The sequence below is a fragment of the Acipenser ruthenus genome, chromosome 12, assembly GCF_902713425.1.
Source record: "Acipenser ruthenus chromosome 12, fAciRut3.2 maternal haplotype, whole genome shotgun sequence".
NCBI classification, from domain to species: Eukaryota; Metazoa; Chordata; class Actinopteri; order Acipenseriformes; family Acipenseridae; genus Acipenser; species Acipenser ruthenus.
The window spans coordinates 33,891,366-33,913,493 of NC_081200.1; the positions used below are offsets into that span (position 1 = coordinate 33,891,366).

Here is a 22,128-nt window from a genome sequence, read left to right on the forward strand (position 1 = left end):
TCAGTGCGAACATGAACCTCAATGCATCAGTATTTGCAACCCTATGCATCCGCTGCCTCGTCTGACCGAATTCTGCTACTTTCGTTTTTGTATACTTCAAAACATCCTGTGAAAAAGATCCTGTAATTTTTCCGTAAAATTCGAAATAAACCACGGAGAATCACAAAATCAAAAAAGAAAAACACAATGTATTTGGTGTTTTTAACAAGTATGCCCTTATTATGACTTCAAATTTACATAGCCCCTCCCACCGTTGGTCTGACGCTGCGCGCTGGGAGTGGAAGCAAACGTTCCGACGTATGCAAATTTTGGGGGAGGGTTTAGTTTAGGCAATATTTTGTGACGAATATTGCAGACGGTTGCGGCAAATACTAACTCAGGGAGCTGTAAATAGGATTTGATGTTACTATAGTTACAGAAATACGTGGTTTTATTTTGGTTTATGTAATTACTATATTTAGTGCAAAAAAAGCTCAACGAAAGCCCTGAATGGGAACTAAATCTGAAATTTATAAGATTGACTAAATTACCACATTTGTTTGGCATTCTACAATCAATCGTCACATAAGTCACGCAAAACTACAATGGACATCAAAGAACAGGCAAGTTGTATGATTCTTTTTTTCGGTGTATAATTTCGATATATACACATCGTATTTGGATTTAGCGCGGAAACTGTAAGGGAGTGCAGTACAAAGAGACAGTTCTAGAAGGGTTAGATCGGACACGCCCATGGAAACTCCAAGCCGCAATATGCAAACCGGACGGCCATATTGCCTAGGCAAGAAACTTCATAAGGGAACAGATATGTGCTGAGGTAGAGAAGAGGGGGTTAGGTGTTGTTTAAACTTTGACTTGTTCCGGGAATACATTAAAATCAGAAATATTACGTGAAAATATTGAATTACAAAACGGGCGTGTTTAAAATAAAACACTAGAATGAAGGGTGGTTATAGAGGTCAGACAGCTAACGAACAGCTTAGGATACGGACTTTTTATCTGCAGGCTTTTTGATATTGTCATATTAATAAAATAAATAAATACTGTACAAACATACATATATTTCAACGCTACCCTCATGATTGACTTTTTTTTATTTTTTAATAGACATGAATACCAATAATAATTTGTAATGAAGTATAACTACCATAGCTATATAAAGGTTCTATAATAATATATTTGATAACTATATAGCGTTTTTACAAAAAGTAAGACATCATATTACCTATAATAATAATAATAATAATAATAATAATAATAATGTATTTGGCTGATGCTTGTATCCAAAGCGACTTACAGGGGTTCAATGAATTATTTTTACATACAAATTCTGGTACCCATTTATACAGTTGCTTTTTTTCTGAAACAGTCTGGGTAGTACCTTACTCAATGTTGCAGCAGCGGTGTCCCACGTGGGATAGAACAGCCTTAACATTTGTGTAACTTTACATTGGAAACGATGGGGCTAAATATAAGAGCTGTATCTTTAAAAAAAAAAAAAAAAAAAAATCTATACAAGGATTTTAATAACATTTAAGGTACAGTAAGGTATGCTATGAAAATAGTTTTTGTCATGCATAAACTAACAATTACATCATTAAGGATTTTGTTCTGTAACTTTTCCTTGACACCTTCAATCCCCCTTACTTTTTTCTGTCGAAAGAACATAACATTAAAATCTACAAGTCGAGTGTGTTTGTCCTGATGTAAAATTGCACAAGTTAATAGGGAGTAACTTTACATAAGATACATGACTTAATTAAACAAATAAATAAGAAAAAAATAAACGAACTGCAACAAAAATAAATAGCAAATTGATAGAACAGTTACATCATCATTTTAATAAGATTTGGAAATAGGGAACAATTTAGTGTCAACCCTATTGGGAGTAAGTACACTCACTATTCATCCCATTGGTCATCACCTTTAAAATCCTTCTCCTCCTCCTCCTCCTCCTCCTCATCCTCCTCATCATCATCATCGTCTTAGGCTGTGTTTGACCTACTACTTCACCTTGGGGGACCTTGTCTGTGCAGCTTGATAATAAGTAACATAACTTAAATTTTCCCATCAGTTACAAATACAGATTTTATGTAAGGGAATAGAGAAAGACATGTGATCATGTATCATTTTAAATTATAGTAAATTTTAATAGAAATGTAATAATAAGATACATATGAAATGGAACGTATTATCATTTCGTATTGGCAGGTGCCTTTATCCAAGGTGACTTGGTGTTTTTCAAACATTAAAATACAATATACTACTAATATATACATAACATTACACAGTGTAACAACAAATTCAGTCACATTATGAAGTTACAATGCATTTATTTAGACATATTAAGTACAGTAAATTGAAAATATGTAACAGATTTTATTAGAAATTTGCAAAATATAAAGTGATCAGATGAATCCAAAATATACCTTTTTTTCACCAAGAAAGCAACAATATGTTTGAAGGAAGAGTTTCTCAAAAGTTCTTCATGCCCAGTTAAGCATGGTTGAGGTAGTGTGATGGCATGGGCTTGTTTTTCTTCATCAGGCACTGGTGACCTTTGTATTGTAGAAGGACCAATAAATGCTGCAAAATATCAATTGCCGAAAGGTACAGCCGGTGAATGCTTTTATAGTATGTGGCCAGGGCTAATCAACAATCAAACAATTAACACTGGTCACATTTACACACGTTTGACAGGGACAGGTTTTAACCCCATCTGCCAAACATAGTCAGAAAACAAACACAGGTTACATACAGTATTAAAGTAATATACCAATAGTATTCACAAAAACATTACATTACATTTGATATTCTTTACAGCTGCAGGGCTTCATCCCTCTCACAGCATGTTATTTTGGTTTTATTATAAAGCTGAATCTTTGCTTTGATTTTATAAATTTCAATAGAACAATTATAGAAATCACTTTCTTTGTGGTTTTTCTTTTACACTTGGCCAGTCAACATTTAGCTGACAGAAATCCGAAATAAATCTTTGAGGTTAGCAATTAAATCTGGGAAAATAAATCTGGGTTTTGTCAAAATACATATTTATTTTGCAAGCTAAATCTGAAGCCAACATGCAAATGATCCCCGTCCATCTCACCAGCCCCCTGTTAAATCTGATTTAGCTTGCGAAATAGATTTATTTTGACAAAACCCAAATTTATTTTCCCAGATTTAATTGTCAGATTGATTTTAAATGTTGAATTTGTGACTTAAGCGTTTTCAATATTTTTACATTTCAAATTTCAAAACTTAAGAATGTTTTTGTTAAAATGTATGTATAAAGCTAATTTATTTTGTTTAAATCTAGTAAGAAATACTAGATTTAAAATAAATCTGGAAAAAAACACCTGGTAAAATATTTCTGCTTGCTATAAATTAACATAACTCTTAAAAGTGCACAGCTTTGCACATGTTTCAATTGTCTATATTGTAAGCAAACAAAAAAGTTTGTGTACTATGCATACTGAATTACTCCTTCAACTGATCTCCATTCCCAAAAACATTTATACAGATACCAGTAAGCAAGCACTGTTATTTATAAGTAACTCAATAAAGTAAATACGTCTATTTCTTTGTTACATGTGAAAGGTGATCCCCCTCCTCAATGTGTTTTCATTGCGGAGTTCTGAACAATTTATAGCAGCACACTAGACAGACATGTCGGATAATGTAAACGCTATAAAATACAAAGAGAACACGCTTGTATAATTAATATAACACTGATTTCTTAGAAAAACCCTCAAAAAACTAGTCTACTTAGTTTTCATAGACTTGGTGTTTAAATTAATTGTCACCTCAAAAGGCATTATTTCCTACGTAAAATATAAAATGTTTACTTGCACATAGTAAAATGAGGTAGATATGGTTTGTATTTTGTGAGGCATAACACACTGCTAACCGTTAGAAGACAAATAACATGCAAAAAAACGAGACCACTGTACATACCTGTAGCCGTGAAATGGCTTTAATAAACGCACATCAAAATGACATCATGTCCTATCTAATCCTTCTATATCTATGAACCAATTTCAGTGCTGATGCAATATATCAGGCACCTTTACAATGGATTATGGGGAATGTAGTTCAAAAATACTTGACGTTCACTTTTAGCATATCTCTTCCAGATTTATGTTTAGTTTTATAATACATTTGGGCATTTCATGAAGATAATCTGTCAAAAAACCTTATTTAGACGCAACTATGTATGTAGATTATGTAGGTTCAGTTTGTACATTTGATGGCAGTCTTCTAGCTATAAGTGATGAAACAACAAATAAATAAATAAAATCGCCACATTAAGATGTTGTATTTTCAATATTAATCTGCTTGCTTTTTTTTTTTTTTTTCTCCAGATCGCTCAGTTGCAGAGTGACCTGGATGAGGTGAATGTGTTTCTGGAGAAGGCAGTAAGAAAACGCGTTCAGGATGTTCTGACAGCAGAGAAGAAGAAGATTGAGAGGGAGATCGTCAGCAAGCAGCAGCAGCAGCAGCAACATCAGTTACTGAAACAGAAAGATAGCGGGGATTCTGAGAAAACATTGCTGCCTTCAACATCCAGGGGATATACTGTGAAAATAAATAACTATGGTATGCTTTTTTGCAAACTAATATTCATGCGGTCATTGGCTTGAGTAAGAAAACACAGACCCCTTTGGATTACTGTTCTATTTAAAGATGTTTTTTCATGGTAAAGCCAGTTTGTTTTTTGACACTAGTTTATTGTGCGCTTGTATGTATAGATGAACTTGTATTTATTCATTTTTATTTATTTATTTGTAATTTTGTTTAGGGTGGGACCAGTCTGATAAATTTGTAAAGATTTATATTACTCTTAATGGTGTACACAAGATCCCAGCAGATAACATTCAGACAAACTTCACTGAGAGGTAAGAACAGATCAATGCAACATTAATACCTAACTCAATTTATGCAACCCCCCCCCCAGTTCCAAAATAAAACACATAATAAATACAATACATGTCAATTGCTAGGGGAGCTGCCTGGCTTTGAGGGCTGACATCTCTGGCTGAGTCCGTAATTTCGAACTGAAGTACATACATTGTAGTCTACAGTCTGTAAGTTAATTCTGCCCTGCTGAATTGCAATAATATGGTCATACTGTTCTCACAATATAATGTCAAGTTATTAAGCACTATCAAAAACTACTATACAAGAATAAAATGTTGCTTTTTTCTTAGTTTTATGTTTTATATTGATCACTGCAGGTCATTTGAGGTCCTTGTCAAAGATCTAGAAGGAAAGAACTACCAAATGAATATCAACAACCTCCTGAGTGCCATTGATGCAGAGGAAAGCTTTAGGAAGGTCAGTGGCGTAGTGCGTTTGGGATTCCCTTGTTAGGTTTCATTTCCATCTTCTTTTTTTAATGTATTTTCAGCTCTGTGATTCTTTTTTGTTTGTTTGTTTTTTTTGCGGTTGAGCTAAAGTCTTCTTGCATGTGTTTATGTCATATTTTACTGGGTTAGGCTCAAAATGTAACAAAGCTAAACTGCTTGCTGCCATGTGAACTAGAATTTCTGCCAATATCGAGTTGGCAAATTATTTGCTTTGAGGCAAAAATAAATGAAGATCTAACTTTGTGTGCAGGTGAAAACAGACATGGTCTTGGTGATGTGTAAAAAGAAGACCCAACAAAAGTGGGAGTTCTTGACTCAGGTGGAGAAAAAGACGAACGACAAGAAGTGAGTATTGGTGTACTTGATGAGCTGTTTTCTGTCTGTCCTTTTCATTCATCAATCCATCCAGCTGTAACTGGATAAAATAATATATTGCCAGAAGCCGTACCATCCTCAATTCAGATTTAATCAGCTCTAAGCCTGGATAGGCTTGGATAGGTGACTTGTATTAAATATCATATACCATTTGAGCTAAACCAGGGCACAAACAAGGAATGATGTGCTGTTGAAAGGAGAGTTTGAGTCATTACCTGTAGATACGGCTCAGTAAGACATCAGTCTTCTTTTAGAAGAGTTTTCATTTTAACATCATAAAACATGTTACTTGTGCAACACGCCTTGCTGCTTGATGTAATAACTTTCTATTCTGTATTTGACTCTGTGGTTGGGGTTATTCAAACTGAACACTTGTCTTGCCTGACTTATTTACAGTAAATCAGAAAGACCTGTTTTTCTGATTTCTTAGACAAGCACGAGTGACTTTTGGGGAAATTGTGGTTAAAAGGCAGGTTGTAACCCGGAATTAAAATGAAAACAGTACCGTGTTTGTAAAAACATGGTTTTCATATTCTACATGAAAGATGTTATATGTTTAATGGAGTATTTACACGCAATAAGAAGGGAACTAAATGAGATGAAACAAGTTGGTTTGGTAACTGTTCAAGCTTTACACAGAAGAACCCCAGTCAGCTCAGTATAAGTATTTTACTGTAAAAGGTTGGTGATTTAGTCCAGTATTTTTCTTTGAAACCGAACACTGAAAACCACATCTATATTTCGGTGTTGAATATAAACTGATGTTGATGCTGCTGGTATTCTTCCCCTCTAGAAAGCCCTCTGCAGACACTGCAGACACTGACCCCAGTGACGGGCTCATGAACATTCTGAAGAAGATGTACGACGAAGGCAACGATGAGATGAAGAGAACCATCAACAAAGCCTGGACTGAATCTCGAGAGAAACAGAACAAAGTAGAAAATATGGATTTCTGAACCAGAAACAATACATACATAAATAGTATTCCACACTATAGTAACACGGTGGATTCACTAGCCGATTGTCTACTTGACTTAGATTCTTAAAAGGTTTACCTTATAATTGTAACACGGAAATGGCTACTTTTGTGAGGGCATATACAAGAGGTAAATGTTTGTCATGCAAATAACGGAAATGTAGTGCCTTTTGATACTCATCCATTCTAAAGAATGCAAATGTGAATAAAAAAAATATGAAAGTTATTATTTGCAGTTGACTTTTTTTTTAATACCACTAGATAGGAATTATGGGATAGTGCTTATTCAGCTATACAGCCTTCCTGGGTATCCAAGAATGGAATTCTGCTATGGTGCCATCCAAGACGAGTACAACATTCAACCTCGTTATCCTCCTTCAATTCCGGTTTTTGCCAGCAGGTGGCGGCATGCCCCACCAAACAATTGGGGATAGTTTGTTAAATTCCTTCCTGAGGATTTTCTAGTCCCGAAGTTAGTCTACTTGAAGTTGACCGATATGTTTTAATTCACATTTGAATAGTAAAATATAATGCATACCATTTTGACAGACCAGGGTAACAGTACCAATAGGTATTCCAAGATGTGCTTTGCGGTGTCTGAAACCAACCAAAAATCGTTAATCCCTGAAAACAACGAGAAACAATTTGTTGGAAATAAAAATGTGGAAGTATTCTTTTGACACTATAAAGCCAATCGATCTAGCTTTATTACAGTTACTAGGGTACAGTAGGCTGCAGTTAAAAATTGCATAATGTAGTTTAATTTGTGTATTAGCCTGGTAATTGATAAGACGCCAGACATCCTTTTTTTTTTTTTTTTTAATTTTACTGATCAAAAGATGACGTACACATATGTGTGAGTTGTCAATACAGCCTCCTTTGAACCTGTAACAGCTTCTGTCGTTAGGTGTTAATTCAACTAGGGAAGTGAGTTATTAATCATTCTGTTTAAAACTTCAGTTGCTTATTTGAGCAACGATTGTATCTGTTTAAATCTTTTTTTAACTTGGTGGTGTTATTAAGTCGCTGCCCTGTTTATTTGGAGTGTGTGTCTGGCTTCAATGCTGCAATGATGTGTACAGTATTCCCGAATATTGCACCTTGTCCCTCCCAGTCCTAGAATGTGCAAATCGGTGGTTGCCAAAAACTTTATTTTCTTCTGTACTTGTATGCCTAATTTAATTAAACCTATGTGTTACTTACATTTCAGAATGACACACAAGGCTACTGTGACTTCCATTGAGTATTAGTGCCAGCATTTATTTCAAAAAAATTTTTTTTTGAGGAATTTAATACTGTATGTAGACAAAACAAATTCCCCATTACGTGTTATCAGGAGATTTCCAATAAGCAAATCTATTGGTTTCTGTTGTGGTTATTTTGCTTGTTTGTGTGTTAGGTTTTTAAACATGATCAGTGCGTGTCTCGTTTTATTGCCGTGAAAGTTTCTATAATTCCATTTTTTATTATTAATAATAATACAACGTTTTTTGTAGTTATTTTATTTATTTATTTATTTTGCCCTCCAAATAATCGGGTTAAATGTTTAAGTGCTTATCACAGTAAACATCTGAATCCATTGAGTTGAGTACAGTAACGTTTTTGGAATATAAATGGACGAGTCCTTTCAGACAAGATTAGGGCCTCTGTAGTTGGCAAGTTGCCACGCAGGACACCGGTTGCTATGGAGCCGTTGCCTTAGGAAGATAAACATGTCATCATCTGTGTTTAGCCATTTACATTTCTGCCTGTATGTAGAAACAATTTAGAGTCGTGCAGCCTGGTATTGTGATGCAAAATCAATTACTAGCACCGGTCTGGTGTGTCATTAATCTCCAATATTGAAAGTGAACGTGAAAAACCGGTGCAAAATTCAAGCCCTTGGTCTGTCCTTACTAGAACTTACATTTGAATGGGGTGTTAGCAGGAAACACAACTTGCTTGTTAATAATCACACTTGGATTGAGATCTGAGCAAAGTCCTCTCCTTGTATGGCTGTCCTGCTCAGCAGTGCCACCCACCAACCTAATAAACAAAGAAGGCGAACAGAACTATCTTCTCAAAAGAAAAGACTTTGAAGATTGCATGTCTTCAATGAGCCATTCTAAATGATTGATACTGAATTTAATACCTTTGGGACACTATCTGAACTCCTTTGGCATTTGTCACTGATTTCAAATGCAATCTTAACGCCACGTTCTCCTATAGCTCATGAAGAATAAAAAGCTTCACTCTCTTATCAGTGTTATACTCTTAAATTACGATAGGGGGCAGTACATTATCATAAAAGTCGGTAAAATATATAATTAACCACCACACAGACTTATAATAAAACAATGCATATCAGCTATTGATATCAGACTATAGTAATACAAAATAAAAAATTTTTACTGCCCCGGGGCTGTTTATTTTTGCTATAAATAAAGATACGTTGTTGTATCAGCTTTGTTTTAAATCCCTAAGAACGTGAGGCAGTAATTTAAAATAGAATAAACGCTTTAAATTAAATTAGACACATTGTATTGAATAGTAAAGTTAGATACAATTATTACAATGCAAATCAAACAATGAACGCACACATGCACTTTATATACATTATTTATAGAACATAACTTTCAAAACAATAGTTACAAAATAAGACAAGGTAAACACATCTACAGCTACAGAAACGCTGTAATGTCTTTATGAAATGTAATGTCTTTGTGAAACAGAAGAGGCGTTAAAGCACGAAAATAGAGATATGCATTGTTCGTTTTGTTATAACATATTTTACTGCTACCCTCAGGACAGGATGTCTTTGTGATGCTTGCATTCACTGGGCTAGTCAGTGATCGAGGACAATACTCGTGTTACTGAGCAGTGGAGATGTGTGATGATTCGTGTTTTTGTTTAAATTGCTTTTTGGTGTTTACTATTATGTATTTAAAACAAATATATAGTATCATGATGTACAGTAGGTTATTCAAAATATAATGATAACAATAAGGAAACAAAGTGTTTCGGTGGCTTTAAAAACTAATCTCCTCCCCCAGGCTGAAGTCCCCGCCCACATTGACGTCACACAATACTTTGAATAAATACTTGAGGAATTCCCTGCCCCGGCATGTACTGAGTTGAAAACTGCTATTCTCTGTTGAGCAGCATATGTTATTATAAATTAAGGACATTTATTGCACAAGGACGTTCTGTTTGGAGTTAATGAATGGATTCAGCGTGTTTCTCCCACTCTCAGCACATTGCCTGCCATATCATGAGCCCGGATTTATTTAAAGCCAGCACAGAGAGGACACAAGCTGTCCAGGCGACAAAACCGAGCCGAAGTAAATCAGAACTGGTCCGTCCTGAACTGGCTCAGATCGTGACTGACTCAAAGACGGGGAGATGTTACTGCAAAGGGAAACTAATGGGAAAGGTAGCCTGTCTTCCACCAGACATGTTGAAGCATGTGTCTTGTCAAAAATGTTCATTGAGGTGTTTTTTTGGTTTTATTTTTGCTGCTGCTGGAAATGTGGAGATTTGCAAATGGATTGGGCTTGGGAGTGGTGGGATACCATATTGAGGCGGTCGGCCAAAATATTTGTCATTCAACACACATTTTGCCTTTCTCTTGCCGAAGTTACAGTATTGCGGCAAGTACATTCCGGGTGTCCTGCTTGTCAGTATTGCGTCTATAATAATAACAATTTCTTGGATTGTTCGAAGAAATAAAAAGTTTTGGGTGCGTTGAGATTTTCTGGTAGTTTGCTATCTTAATTTTATTGCGAAGGGCGTTAAATGGTACAGAATACCGCAGGATGAATCTGCATTTTCTTAATCGGCAGTTGTGACTCTTAGCTTAATTGTTTTCACTGAAGACCTACTCCTATTGAATTAGAAAACGAAAGCTTCCTGTGTAAAGCTAGACTAAGAATAATAAATGCCTTTTAAAATACCGACAGCTTATAAGACTTAATATTTTATGGAATGGTTTATAGTTGGACAGAATAACTCGTCGATACATTGAATTGAAAGTGTGTGTTCTGCTTTAATTTTATTTTTTTCATTAACGTAAGTCTAAAAAGATAATGCCTTTAGATGATGGTCAACATGGTATTTGTAGAAGTATAGTACAATACTTAAGTTTTTATTGCAACACTACCTTTACTTGTGTGAAGATTAATATCTTACTTCCTTCCAGTTGCCACGTATGAAACCATGACACGCGTTGTTAACAAATGCCTAATAATATCTTTTGGTCAGATCGTGAAGATTCGTCTTATTTATGATTATGTGCGGGTTGTGCGTGTTTTTTTTTTTTTTTTTTTTTTTTAACTAATGGGTACAGTATCTGCACCCGCACTTAAGAGAAAAAAGTGTATACTTTCCACTAGTAAATGTAGAACATAGCGTCATGGTTGGTTGGGCGTTGCTGATCTAACCTCTATCCAGTGAGATTAGATGGACACAGTACTACAGCAGTTGGATTTTTGTTGCTCCAGACCTGTATAACTGGGTTTGTATTTCGAGAAGTTTGAAAGTGGGTGTCAGTTCTGCCTCCCAGTACTGTACTGTGTATACAGTAGTGTTGGCAAATGATAGTCATTATGTAACTAATACCATCTAAAGATGTTATTTGTATTCCCAAACCAACCAGGTTGCAATGTATAATCAGCTGTCAACAAAATATTGGTTCTCAAAGAGTACTTTTTCCTGATTCCTTTGCAAACAATTTCTAAAACGTTCTGTTTTGTGGCTCATGTACTGCGGATTAGCACTCCTTTCGTTCTGAGCTAATTTTGCTTTGCTTGCTTCATTTTTAGGGTGGCTTTGCACGCTGCTATGAAATGACAGATATGGCCAGCAACAAGATGTATGCTGTGAAAGTAATACCACAGAGCAGAGTGGCAAAACCACACCAGAGAGAGAAGGTAAGAAAGCCCCTAGATTCTCTTCTGTCCTGTGGGGACAAAACATTTCCTCCAAGTGTTGTGTGTGGTTTTTTATTTATTTATTTATTTTATTTATTTATTTATTTATTTTTCTCCAACATATCTACTAACCTCAAACTTCAATGCATTGCTTGTACTTTCCATTGTGGGTTAGTTTAAGTATGTAAAGAGCATAGTGTTGTTGTTGTTGTGTTTTTTTTTTTGTTTTTTTCTCTCTCTCTCTCTCTCTCTCTCTCTCTCTCTCTCTCTCTCTCTCTCTCTCTCTCTCTCTCTCTCTCTCTGAGAGGTACACCTTCCATCTCTGTCTTGTACTGTGTGTGGTTTTTCATTTTTATTTCAGTTTTATGGTGTGTCCTATATTCAAAATTAGTCATGTGTTAAATGTTTTCTGTGTTTGTTCCAGATCACAAATGAGATTGAACTCCACAAAACACTTCACCACAGGCATGTAGTCAAGTTTTCCCATCACTTTGAAGACAGTGACAACATCTACATTTTCCTGGAGCTTTGCAGTAGAAAGGTGAGCGCAGTGTGTAATTCAGTTGGTAGATAAAAGAAAAAAATAGTTCTTATTACTCAAACTACATTTCCTTTCTTTCAGTCACTTGCACATATATGGAAGGCACGGCACACGTTAACGGATCCTGAAGTGAGATACTACCTCAGACAGATCATATCGGGATTGAAATACCTTCATAACAGAGGGATTCTTCACAGGGACCTCAAACTAGGTGCAGATCTCATTGTTTTGCTTAAGATGGAGTTAATGGATGTGTACATGTTTGTGTGCAGATGCTGTGTAAAAGATATATGCACAAAAAGCTTTCAAAGCTGAAGGGCAGAAAGGGACCCCTTGCCTAAATAATACAATTGTTTTATTTTGTTAGTTTTTGGTTTTATTTGATTGAAGGTTTAGTTATGGATGCACCTGTCTCCTATGCACTTGTCTTATAATGCCTCCTTCTTTCAGGTAACTTTTTTATAAATGAGAACATGGACTTGAAGGTGGGAGACTTCGGATTAGCTGCCAAGCTGGAGCCTGCAGAACAAAGAAAAAAGTATGTGTTCATTTGTTGTGGATTCTTTTTTAAGTACATGTGTGTTTTTGTTTTTGTTAACCTGAACATGTCCCTAATTTTTTTTTTTGTTTATTTAACAGGACGATTTGTGGCACTCCCAATTATCTTGCACCAGAAGTATTGAACAGGCAAGGGCATGGACCGGAGTCAGATGTATGGTCACTGGGCTGTGTCATGTAAGTATGAGAAACCTTGCATTTCCCTGTAAATAAGATGGTGCTCTGTAACTGTGTAGAAAAGAAATTGAAAAATGAGTGGTAAACTGCAGTCCATGTAAACCCAGATTTAAGTAGCTCCTCTTCTCTGTGCAAGGTGAACTAAATAAGTAAATGGGTTAACCACAAGCTTCCTGTAAATGTTTCCGATGAGTTCATACCAGCGAATGTTGGTTAAGTCAGCTATTTAACATGAGCTTTTTTAATGTAAGAACTCAACTGAGAACTAAACAAGCAAACTGCTTGTTAAAACTAACTAGAAATGTAATATTCCCTTCTGTTTGATTTGCAGGTACACGTTGATGTGTGGAAACCCACCTTTCGAGACGTCGGACCTGAAGGAGACGTACCGGTGCATAAAGGAGGTGGAATACGTGTTGCCACACTTCCTCTCCCTTCCTGCTCAAAAGCTTATAACAGGGATCCTGCAGCGAAACCCTTCCAATAGACTGACACTGGATGAAATCCTCAACCATGAGTTCTTTACAAAGGTGAGTGACATTCCAGGCCTGTCAAGGAACGGCTTAGAAATGTGATGCCTAACTTTGCAAACTTCCTGATCAATCCTCATTGTAAAATCTTTAATGTCAAACAAAGAACAAAAGCTAACCAAACTGTTCTCTGATTCTCGCACAGGGCTTTACCCCAGACAAACTGCCTCCAAGTAGCTGTGTGATGATACCTGAGCTTAACCCTCCAAGTCCTGCCAAAAAGTTTTTCTCCAAGGTGGCTAAGAGCCTCTTTGGCAAAAAGAAATCTAAAGGTAACTACAGTTTTCATATGAACTATTAGTTTTAAATAACTTATTTTTTTATTACTAAAGTAGTACCAAAAGTGCTAATAGTACCTGCAGCAAAGCTTAATTATTTTCCAATTGCTGACATCACTTAGGACTAGAAAGTAACTTTAGTTAGGACATGCTGCATCAGAATACTCCAGTTTCTTTAAAGGTTTTTATATCTCTCCTCTCCTCTCCTCTCCTGTACAGACACTCGTTGCTTGCTTCCCTCTTTCCACATGTTTAAATAACTGGCCTGTTCTATTCCAGCTGAGAAGAGCCCTAGTGAGGAGCGGGATGACATCTCAAAGCTGGTGACTGGCATTGTCAAGACGTCCATCAGCCGACAGATGAGCTACAAGACTGTAGAAGGAAATGAGGTACAAACTTTGTTCCCAGACCAGAGTTTGAACTTTTTCATATTAAGATACTCTAATTTTATTAGAATAGATCTTGATGCATTTGCTTCAGCTTTCATTATTCAGTCTTCTTTCTGTTCCAACAGGTAACATCTCCCAATGGTCAGCTCGCTAGCTCCAGCCCAAGTCCCACCCAGGCTGAGGAAGAGTCCAGGAAGTCTGTATCTCACTCCTTCAAAGGCACTATGGCCAGCAGCAGTGATGGTGAGTTGTCTCATTCTTGGTGATCAATGTAATCTGCAGTGCAGTAGATAAGTAGCTAATAAGTGCTGGATTGATGGTTTCAGCTCCAACATAGGTTCACCTAGATGTCCATTTTATACCAGGATTCTTGATTAACTAGAGAAGGAATGCATCTCATTCAGAGTGGTATCCTGGGCTAGAAATATATTGTAGTAGCAATAACTTTTGGAAGATGTCAAGTACAGACTTTGCTTTAATGTTTTAAATTGCAATGGGTCTCTGAATTGGCAGCTTTGCTAGGCAATGAATAGCCTGACCTGAGCCCTTTTGTAAGATTTAGATTGCCTTGTCATTCCTTTGTGGCTCATTTGCAAACATTTTCAACGTGTTGCATAAAATGGCTTTGAAATGAATTGGAATTGAGTGCAGGCAGCTTTCTGCCAAAATACACAACCAAAGCTTCCTGACAAAAGCCTTTTTAAATGAATGTGTTTCTTCTTACCAGCTTGTGATGATGGCATCACTGCAACTGCTGTGGCTGAATCGGCAATCAAAGTCCTAAAGAACTGCTTCTATTCAATGCCTTCAGGTAATTTGCCTTCATTTCACATTGCCTTATTTATGTATTCAATTGAAATAATGTAGTGCTAAAGGTGTCTCTTCTCTCTAGAGGAGCTATATGACAGTTGCTATTGAGCCTCAATAAGGCTTGTTTGGTGTAAAAAAAAAAAACACTAACTAAACTAATTGTGTGTTTGTTTTTTTTTCCCCCCAGCATCCTTGAACCCCCCATGCCTGTCCAAGCCCAATCCATTTGTGTGGGTCACCAAATGGGTGGATTATTCAAACAAGTATGGGTTTGGCTACCAGCTGTCCAATCAAAATATTGGGGTCCTGTTTAATGAAGGGACACACTTGAGTCTCTGTGATCAGCGCAGGTGAGTGGAAGAAGCTTTGAATTTACTAACCTTCTGGACAATGATTACCACAGCCTAGCTTTAATGAAAATAATTCCTGTTGCTTATTATTTCTTTGCAGAACGGTCCACTACTACTTGACAAACAGTAAACACTTCACCTTCCCTGCCACTGCTGTCCCAGAGCAGCTGCGCAGCCAGATGCATATTGTAGAGTATGTTGCTAACTACATGGAGCAGAACCTGATGGAGGCAAGTTAAACTTTGCATTATTCTTACATCATCTTGAGCACTGTCTCAGGTAACTCCTTACTGCATGTGTGTTGGGATTGGTACAAATAAGACTATTGGGAGTTATTCCTAAATGAGGAATACCCAGACCCAGTAACCCAGACGAGACATGGTTCTGACTGCACAAAGTGGTCAGCTTTTGACCTGTGTTTTTTTTTTTTTTTTTTTTTTGTTCTTGCAGGGTGGTGACATCCAATGTCGGGAAGACAAGGTATCATCTTCCCTGCTGCTGCTTCAGTGGGTCAAAACTGACCATGCTTTGGTGATGCTCTTCAGCAACGGAACGCTACAGGTGAGGATTTTGGATACAAAGTTTAGAGGGAAGGGATATTTTTTTGCGCAAAATGTAGTATCTTGCATTCTTTTTAGCTTATGTGCAGCACATAAATCCATAATTGATTCTGCTCTGTAGTATAGACACAAATGTAAACCAAGGTCAAATTCTCATTAGCCTTTTTTTTTTTTTTTTTAGGTCAACTTCTACACTGACCACACCAAGCTCATCCTGTGCAAGTCTAAAGACTCCGACCTCCTCACCTACATCAGCAAAGACCGGGTGTCCTTCACTTACAAGCTGAGCACACTGGCGGAGCACGGCTGCTCCTTGGAGCTGCAGCACCGGCTCAAATATGTCCTGCAGCTGCTGCAGCACAAAGCTGATGCATAATGAGGAGGCGAGGAAAGGACTGCACATGGATTCCCTCAAACCTCAGGGGGGGCCATGGTCATTTTGCATTGCTTCTTCTGGGGAGCAAATAATGGGACTCCTTTTACTGAGATGTCTCAATTTCTACGGCTAGTGTCTGGCCTCTTTTGGACTATGGTGCACAGAAACTGAATATCTTCCCTTTTTATTTTTTATTTTTTTTTTGGGGGGGGGGGGGGGGGGGGGTGCAGAGTAAACCTTTTAACTGACTGCAATATCACTACTCCCTTTTACACATGCACGCACAATTTGTTTCTCACCCCCTGAGCCTTTTTGCTGAAGGCATACACCAAGAGCTGTTACCTGGCTGAGCAGGCTCGGTCAGGATGGACATGTAGGCTCAGACTTTAATTTTATGTGTGGAAATCACTTCCATTTTTCAAGGTACTTGGAAAGGAGAATGAAAACCTTCAGAGTCACTACTGGCACACAACTATATATGGGAAGGGAATACAATTGTAGTTTAGATTTGCACTGTAATGCTGTTTATTTTGGGGGATTCTTGTGTCACTAAATGCAGTTTGGCAATTTTATAGCTGCCACAGTTCTCTTTCTTTGATAAAACTGTAGAAACCAAAAGGTCATTGCTTTTTAAAAAGACTATTTATTTAAAAGCCGACAAAGGTGGAAGGACAAGTTTGATCATGCTTTACAAGTGAATGTAAAAGTGCCTTTTCAGTGACTGGAATGTGCAATTAGTTTAGATTTTTTTTTGCATATTTTGCAGTAATGGAAACTCCACAGAATGTCTGTCTGGGGATGGGGAGAGAAGTATTTCACAGCTTTATTTGGGCAGTGGCAAATTCTGGTCCTTTTTGGGGTTTTCAAACGATTTTAGGCCTTTTCCTCCATTTTAAATTACACTTGTGTAACTGTTACTTGATTTGGTAAACTGTATCCATCTCAAATCAGTCATGTTATTTTTCTTATCCCTGTGCAGACTGTGACCTTTCAACCCAAGTGTTAATACATTTCCAAAAGTATATTTCCTATAATGTTAGGAAGGTTTGACAAAGGACAATCCTTTCTTTCATGCCATTTGATATTTATTTTGTCAACCACATCTGTCCTGTTAGTTTTTTATGTAGTAAAATATATAATTTATATTTTTATTTATGAAGTTTACTTATTTATTATGTACATCTTTTTGTGTAATGTCAACACCAAGGCAAAATGTTGTCCTTTTAGTAATTGACTAACCTATTTTTTTTTATTTTTTTTTAAATGTTAAATAAAGTTTCTGAAATTTCTGCATTAGATTTTTAAGGGTTGAACATGAACTGTTTTTTGTGCAATACAAGTATACTTTTCAAATGTGTCACATTTTTTTTATTTATTTTTTTTTAAAAAAAGCCTGACCAGAATCCTCATGGTTTTGAATTCAGTACTGCAAAAATACAGGTGTATTTCCAGCAATGCTACATGGGCACTATAAGAAATAGAAAGGAAGTTCTCATTTTCATAGTACGAACACAACATTGGAAAGGCTATTGAAGACAAGATCTTGAAGCATGCGCATGGTCCTATTCAAATATACTGCTCTGTATGGTGTGGGTGATTCAACTATTGTTATGATACAGTCACCTCTATTATATTCCTAGTAGAACATGTGCTTACTATTGCTGTGAATTATTTTCTTTATATAAACTAGCTCGGTTAATGCAAAGTGTATTGCATACCAGAAAAGGAATAATTGGAAGTTGGCTGCAGATTTATGAATATTGAGGGTATTCCAGGAACAGTGATCTTTAAAATGTCACACCTCTTATTTGATGTGTAAAATGCCAATATAGGGATGCTTCCAAGGATTTAAGTGGGACAATCAAGCTGAAGAGTGTGTCCAACTGTTGATTACTTAAATAACCCTTTTTAAACATATTCAATATATTGCCCTTTAAAATAGTCCATCTGAATTCAATATAAGGTAAAACATGCCCTTATTATTGATAGACGTGAGTGAGTTTTTGTTTTTATTTCAAAATAAAAAGTACTTTAAAGTAGAGTGGATCAGTAGTGTAGCTTTGTGCCAAGAAGTTAAATCAAGTTATTTTTTAATTTGTTTTGCATATATATTTAATGGTGTAAATCAAAAGCGTCCGTATCTGCTGATCAATTTGAGTGTCGAGAAAGAAAATCTGCGCAGTTAATCTCCTACAATGTTTCATTTTTTATCCTCTTCATGTAGTTAGAAGCATTTACAGAAGCATAGAAGGTGTACCAACAAACAAGTAACAAACTGTCAACAAAGTCTGGATTTTACCCCGAAAATTGTTGTGGGCATAATTGTGAGGACCAATACAATATTTCATATAGAGCACCACCATGGATCTAAATGAAACTCAACATACATGACTAAAACAATTGAAAAAATCCTACTTGTTGTAAAATCTATTATGTAAAAAAAAAAAAAATGTACTGTGCATATAATAAATACAAAACTGTAAAAAGAATAGTCATATAACACAAAAACAAGCTATGCTATGTTTTACAAAGATACAATCAGAAAACATGATTTAAGACATCAGTTTCATTATCATAACACCGAAGTACACCTGAATTACAGTAATCACCCAATTTCCTGCTTTTGACAGGCTCCGGCTGATTTAATCAGTTAATTTAATTTCTTAGCCCAGAGACATTCAGACTGAAACCAGCATGAAGATAATAATTTTTATGACATAAAAAGGACCCTTCTCTATGATTAACTTATATGTGGAACTAATTGCTTTGCCACACAAAAGGCAACTACATCCTTCCTAGTAATAATGTACACCGCAGATCAGGTCTAACCAGTGCATTAATTGATAATATTAGCTCTAGTGATTTGTTTCTATGCACCAAGCATCCTGTTTGTCATATTCACTGCAGCCTTAGACCATTCTGATGGTTTAAAGATTACAATAGCTGTGATTGGCTGACAGGTTAGGGGTAGCAAATGAAACCTTTCAAAATGAAGTAGGGAGCTTTTGGAAGGGAGAGTCAGCAGAATAAAAGCTAAATTCCTTATATGAAGTCCAATACAAAAAGACAAACACACATACTGATTATGATATTGTTTTATACACTGGGAAAATATCAGAATCCAGATTGCTCGAGTTTAGAATATGGAGGCCAACAAATTGATTCCCTATAATCTGTTTTTTAGGGGAAAAGCCAACACTTTTTAGCTCTCACTCACAATACAATCCATGGACCATAGCCACGGCAAAGAGTGAGGTGTTTTGAAAAGTTGCAACTGCAAAGTTATCTTTGTCTGAGTCCCACAGACAGCGACTGGCAACCCTCAAGCCTTGGTTGTTGAGCTGTCCTAGGATGACATGGCATACCAGCTTATAGCGGGGCGGGTTAAGGTCTTTGGCTTTGCTATGGATGAGATCAGAAAGGTTCTGGGTTAGTTGTCCGCAGGTAACTGGGTTGTACCGCGTGTCGCTCAGAAAGCCAGCTAGCGTGGCCTCCAGGAGATGCTGGACCTTACAGGCATCAAAACGGAAACCCTCGTCCGGATGGGTTTTATAGGTGTTCTCGAACTGAGTCTCCTGGACAGGCTGGTACAGTGGCAGGCCAGAGAAGCTGACCCGGCCACTGAGCATCCAGGGTCCCAGCGAGAGCCGCTTGCCCAGAGATAAGGACTCCTTGCGGGTGAGGTTGAGGTTGCTGAAGACTGAGCTGCGGCGGGAAGGGATGACAGAAAGGGATCCTTCCACACTCTTGAGGTGCAGTAGGTGCTTGGGGTGGTGAAGGTCCACAGATTGAGAGCTACGGCGAGTAGAAATGGAGCCTGCCCGAGTCCGCAGGACACCACCACTCTCTGCAGCCAAAGCCTGGTTAAACTGCGCCAGAGTTTCCTGCGATAAGGGGAGCTGCTTGGTTGTCATTGTGTTCCCAAGACTGACCTATGATGAAAAAAAAGTAGCAAATAGTTATGACTAAAAAATAAAACACAATTCAAGCCCTTCTTCACAAATATAAGTTAACTTGCACTGTCCTTTGCCATGTTAAGCTTCTAATACCTGGCAACAAAAAACATTTCTCACTTGGGTATCAGTGTAATTATATCTAGTATGCAAGCTTTAGATTTTTTATTGATAACACATTTTGGGAAAATATAATTTAACATATTCTAGCCTTAGGGCTGCAATATGTAGAACTGCATGGTATGAGGGCAGAATGTTCTCATTCTATTCAACTACAATGCAATTAGATTTTACACTAACCATTGTTTTATATTCAGTGCTTGAAATGGGATGCAAAGGAAGACATGCAGATTTAATCTTTTTAACATCTTTAACTCTAAACTCCTCAGGTACAAACTTGGCATAGTAAGTGCAGTTTTTAAAGATTCATTACAAACTACTGTATAACTGGTACTTGGGAAAACACCTAGGCTTAAGTGTAAAAATGGAAAAATGTCTTGAGATTAAAGGTAGAAGAGCCGTCAGTTTGGACAGATACCCGGCTACCATCAAGACATTATTGATAACCATCCTTTCTTGTAAAATATGTTTTTACGGTAAGCAGTAGTCCGCCATTGAGTTAGTGTTTTAGTGTGGGGGGAGAGTCCCTCTAACTTCATGAAAGTGGGATGCTTATCTTTTATCAAACAATCATCTTGCTGTCTACTCTAGACATGTCTACACATGATGACTGGAAATTTCAGCCAACAGAACTAAACATTTCCTTCTGCTGTTACCATCACTGGTTTTATTATTTTATTTATTGATATGTCTACCTCTTCACACACAGAGCTGCAAAATATCTTGATCTATAGTGTACTGAGCTGCCCTTAAAAGGAACTAATGCCACTATAACTGCTGAGAATACCACCAAACCTGGTCTATTTAACTTAGATTTTTTTCTTAAATTATTTGGATTTTAAAAGACAAATACACTGCTTGTGAAGCACTGACATCTGATTACTATTGTTAATGGCAGAGAGTATATTCACTTAAATGTAGTATAAATTACCATGGTTATTACGAGTTTTTTTTTTTTTTATGCCTGGCAATGTAACAGTAATTCTGGTTCTATTTTGCTCCATTTTGCTTTCAAACTTAGACACAAAGAAACTATTTTTAAATTGGGCTTAGGTTTGTAACCATGTTAATGGTGCACCTTTTCAATTCCGATTTTGAAATGTCTTTAATTTAATTGTAGATTATATTGAAAACTGCTTTGCAGCCACCACAAACTGCCACCGTTCATGTAATCATGGTGCACTGCATGAATACGTTCTTTGCACCACTGTTGTTAGAATTTATTATAATATCTGGTTAAAAAATAGTAAAAACAATATATATTTCCAACAATTTTTTTGCATGCTTTGTGTCTGCAACAAGAAACAATAACAATTTTGTCAACCTGCAAAGGCTCCTGTATCTATGTAAGTTTTGTTCAGGTCTGATCCCGTTGATTTCATGGAACCAATATAGAATTGGAAGCAGGTGATATTTTATGTAGGAGAACTTTCAATGTCAGGAATCGACAATTCTAGAAGTAAAGGGGGCTAATGCCAAAAAAGGTGTAACAAGAAAAAAAATCTTAAAAAAATATATAACTCTCCCCTTACCTTTGTAAGACATTCAGCTATAACAGTGTCCTGTCGTAGGCACTTCTTGCTTACGAGTATCTTCAGAAACTGCCTCAGTGCGTGAGAGAACTTTGGCACACTTGCTTGGGCATGTTATCAGTCAACACTGACCTGCAAGCTTTAGCTTTATGGGTTTAATTATTCTGCATGTCTTGGTAAATTATTATCTACAGGGGCAGGACAGGTCAGCAATAACAACAGCATCTTGAAGTGCAATCCCTCATTATAAAGAGGGAAGCACTGGGCTTGGCACGCTGTCACCCCCTGCACTAGGTCGCCATGGCAAAGCCTTTGCTTCCAGCTACAGTC

The 22,128-nt window shown here is 36.8% G+C and overlaps 3 protein-coding genes across 3 annotated transcripts; 2 read left to right on the plus strand and 1 right to left on the minus strand.

Moving 5' to 3' along the window:
• The first annotated feature begins 319 nt into the window (after positions 1-319).
• On the plus strand, positions 320-6,943 carry cacybp (calcyclin binding protein). Its single transcript, XM_034028109.2, has 6 exons — positions 320-602; positions 4,362-4,596; positions 4,799-4,895; positions 5,235-5,334; positions 5,617-5,711; positions 6,535-6,943. Exons 1-6 carry the CDS (start codon positions 585-587, stop codon positions 6,695-6,697), a joined length of 708 nt encoding a protein of 235 aa, XP_033884000.1. The 5' UTR covers positions 320-584; the 3' UTR covers positions 6,698-6,943.
• Positions 6,944-9,820: 2,877 nt separating this feature from the next.
• Positions 9,821-17,546, plus strand: LOC117416711 (serine/threonine-protein kinase PLK3-like). Its single transcript, XM_034028081.3, has 15 exons — positions 9,821-10,129; positions 11,517-11,624; positions 12,049-12,165; positions 12,247-12,376; positions 12,616-12,703; positions 12,805-12,900; positions 13,232-13,430; positions 13,576-13,702; positions 13,988-14,097; positions 14,223-14,340; positions 14,825-14,908; positions 15,095-15,257; positions 15,358-15,487; positions 15,708-15,818; positions 15,999-17,546. The coding sequence occupies exons 1-15, from the start codon at positions 9,920-9,922 to the stop codon at positions 16,191-16,193; spliced, it is 1,986 nt and encodes a 661-aa protein (XP_033883972.2). The 5' UTR covers positions 9,821-9,919; the 3' UTR covers positions 16,194-17,546.
• A 652-nt stretch (positions 17,547-18,198) lies between these two features.
• On the minus strand, positions 18,199-21,906 carry LOC117417214 (dynein light chain Tctex-type 4-like). Its single transcript, XM_059034907.1, has 2 exons — positions 21,799-21,906; positions 18,199-20,125 (listed from the first exon to the last, which is right to left on the minus strand). Exon 2 carries the CDS (start codon positions 20,105-20,107, stop codon positions 19,403-19,405), a length of 705 nt encoding a protein of 234 aa, XP_058890890.1. The 5' UTR covers positions 20,108-20,125; positions 21,799-21,906; the 3' UTR covers positions 18,199-19,402.
• Between the last annotated feature and the right edge of the window lie 222 nt (positions 21,907-22,128).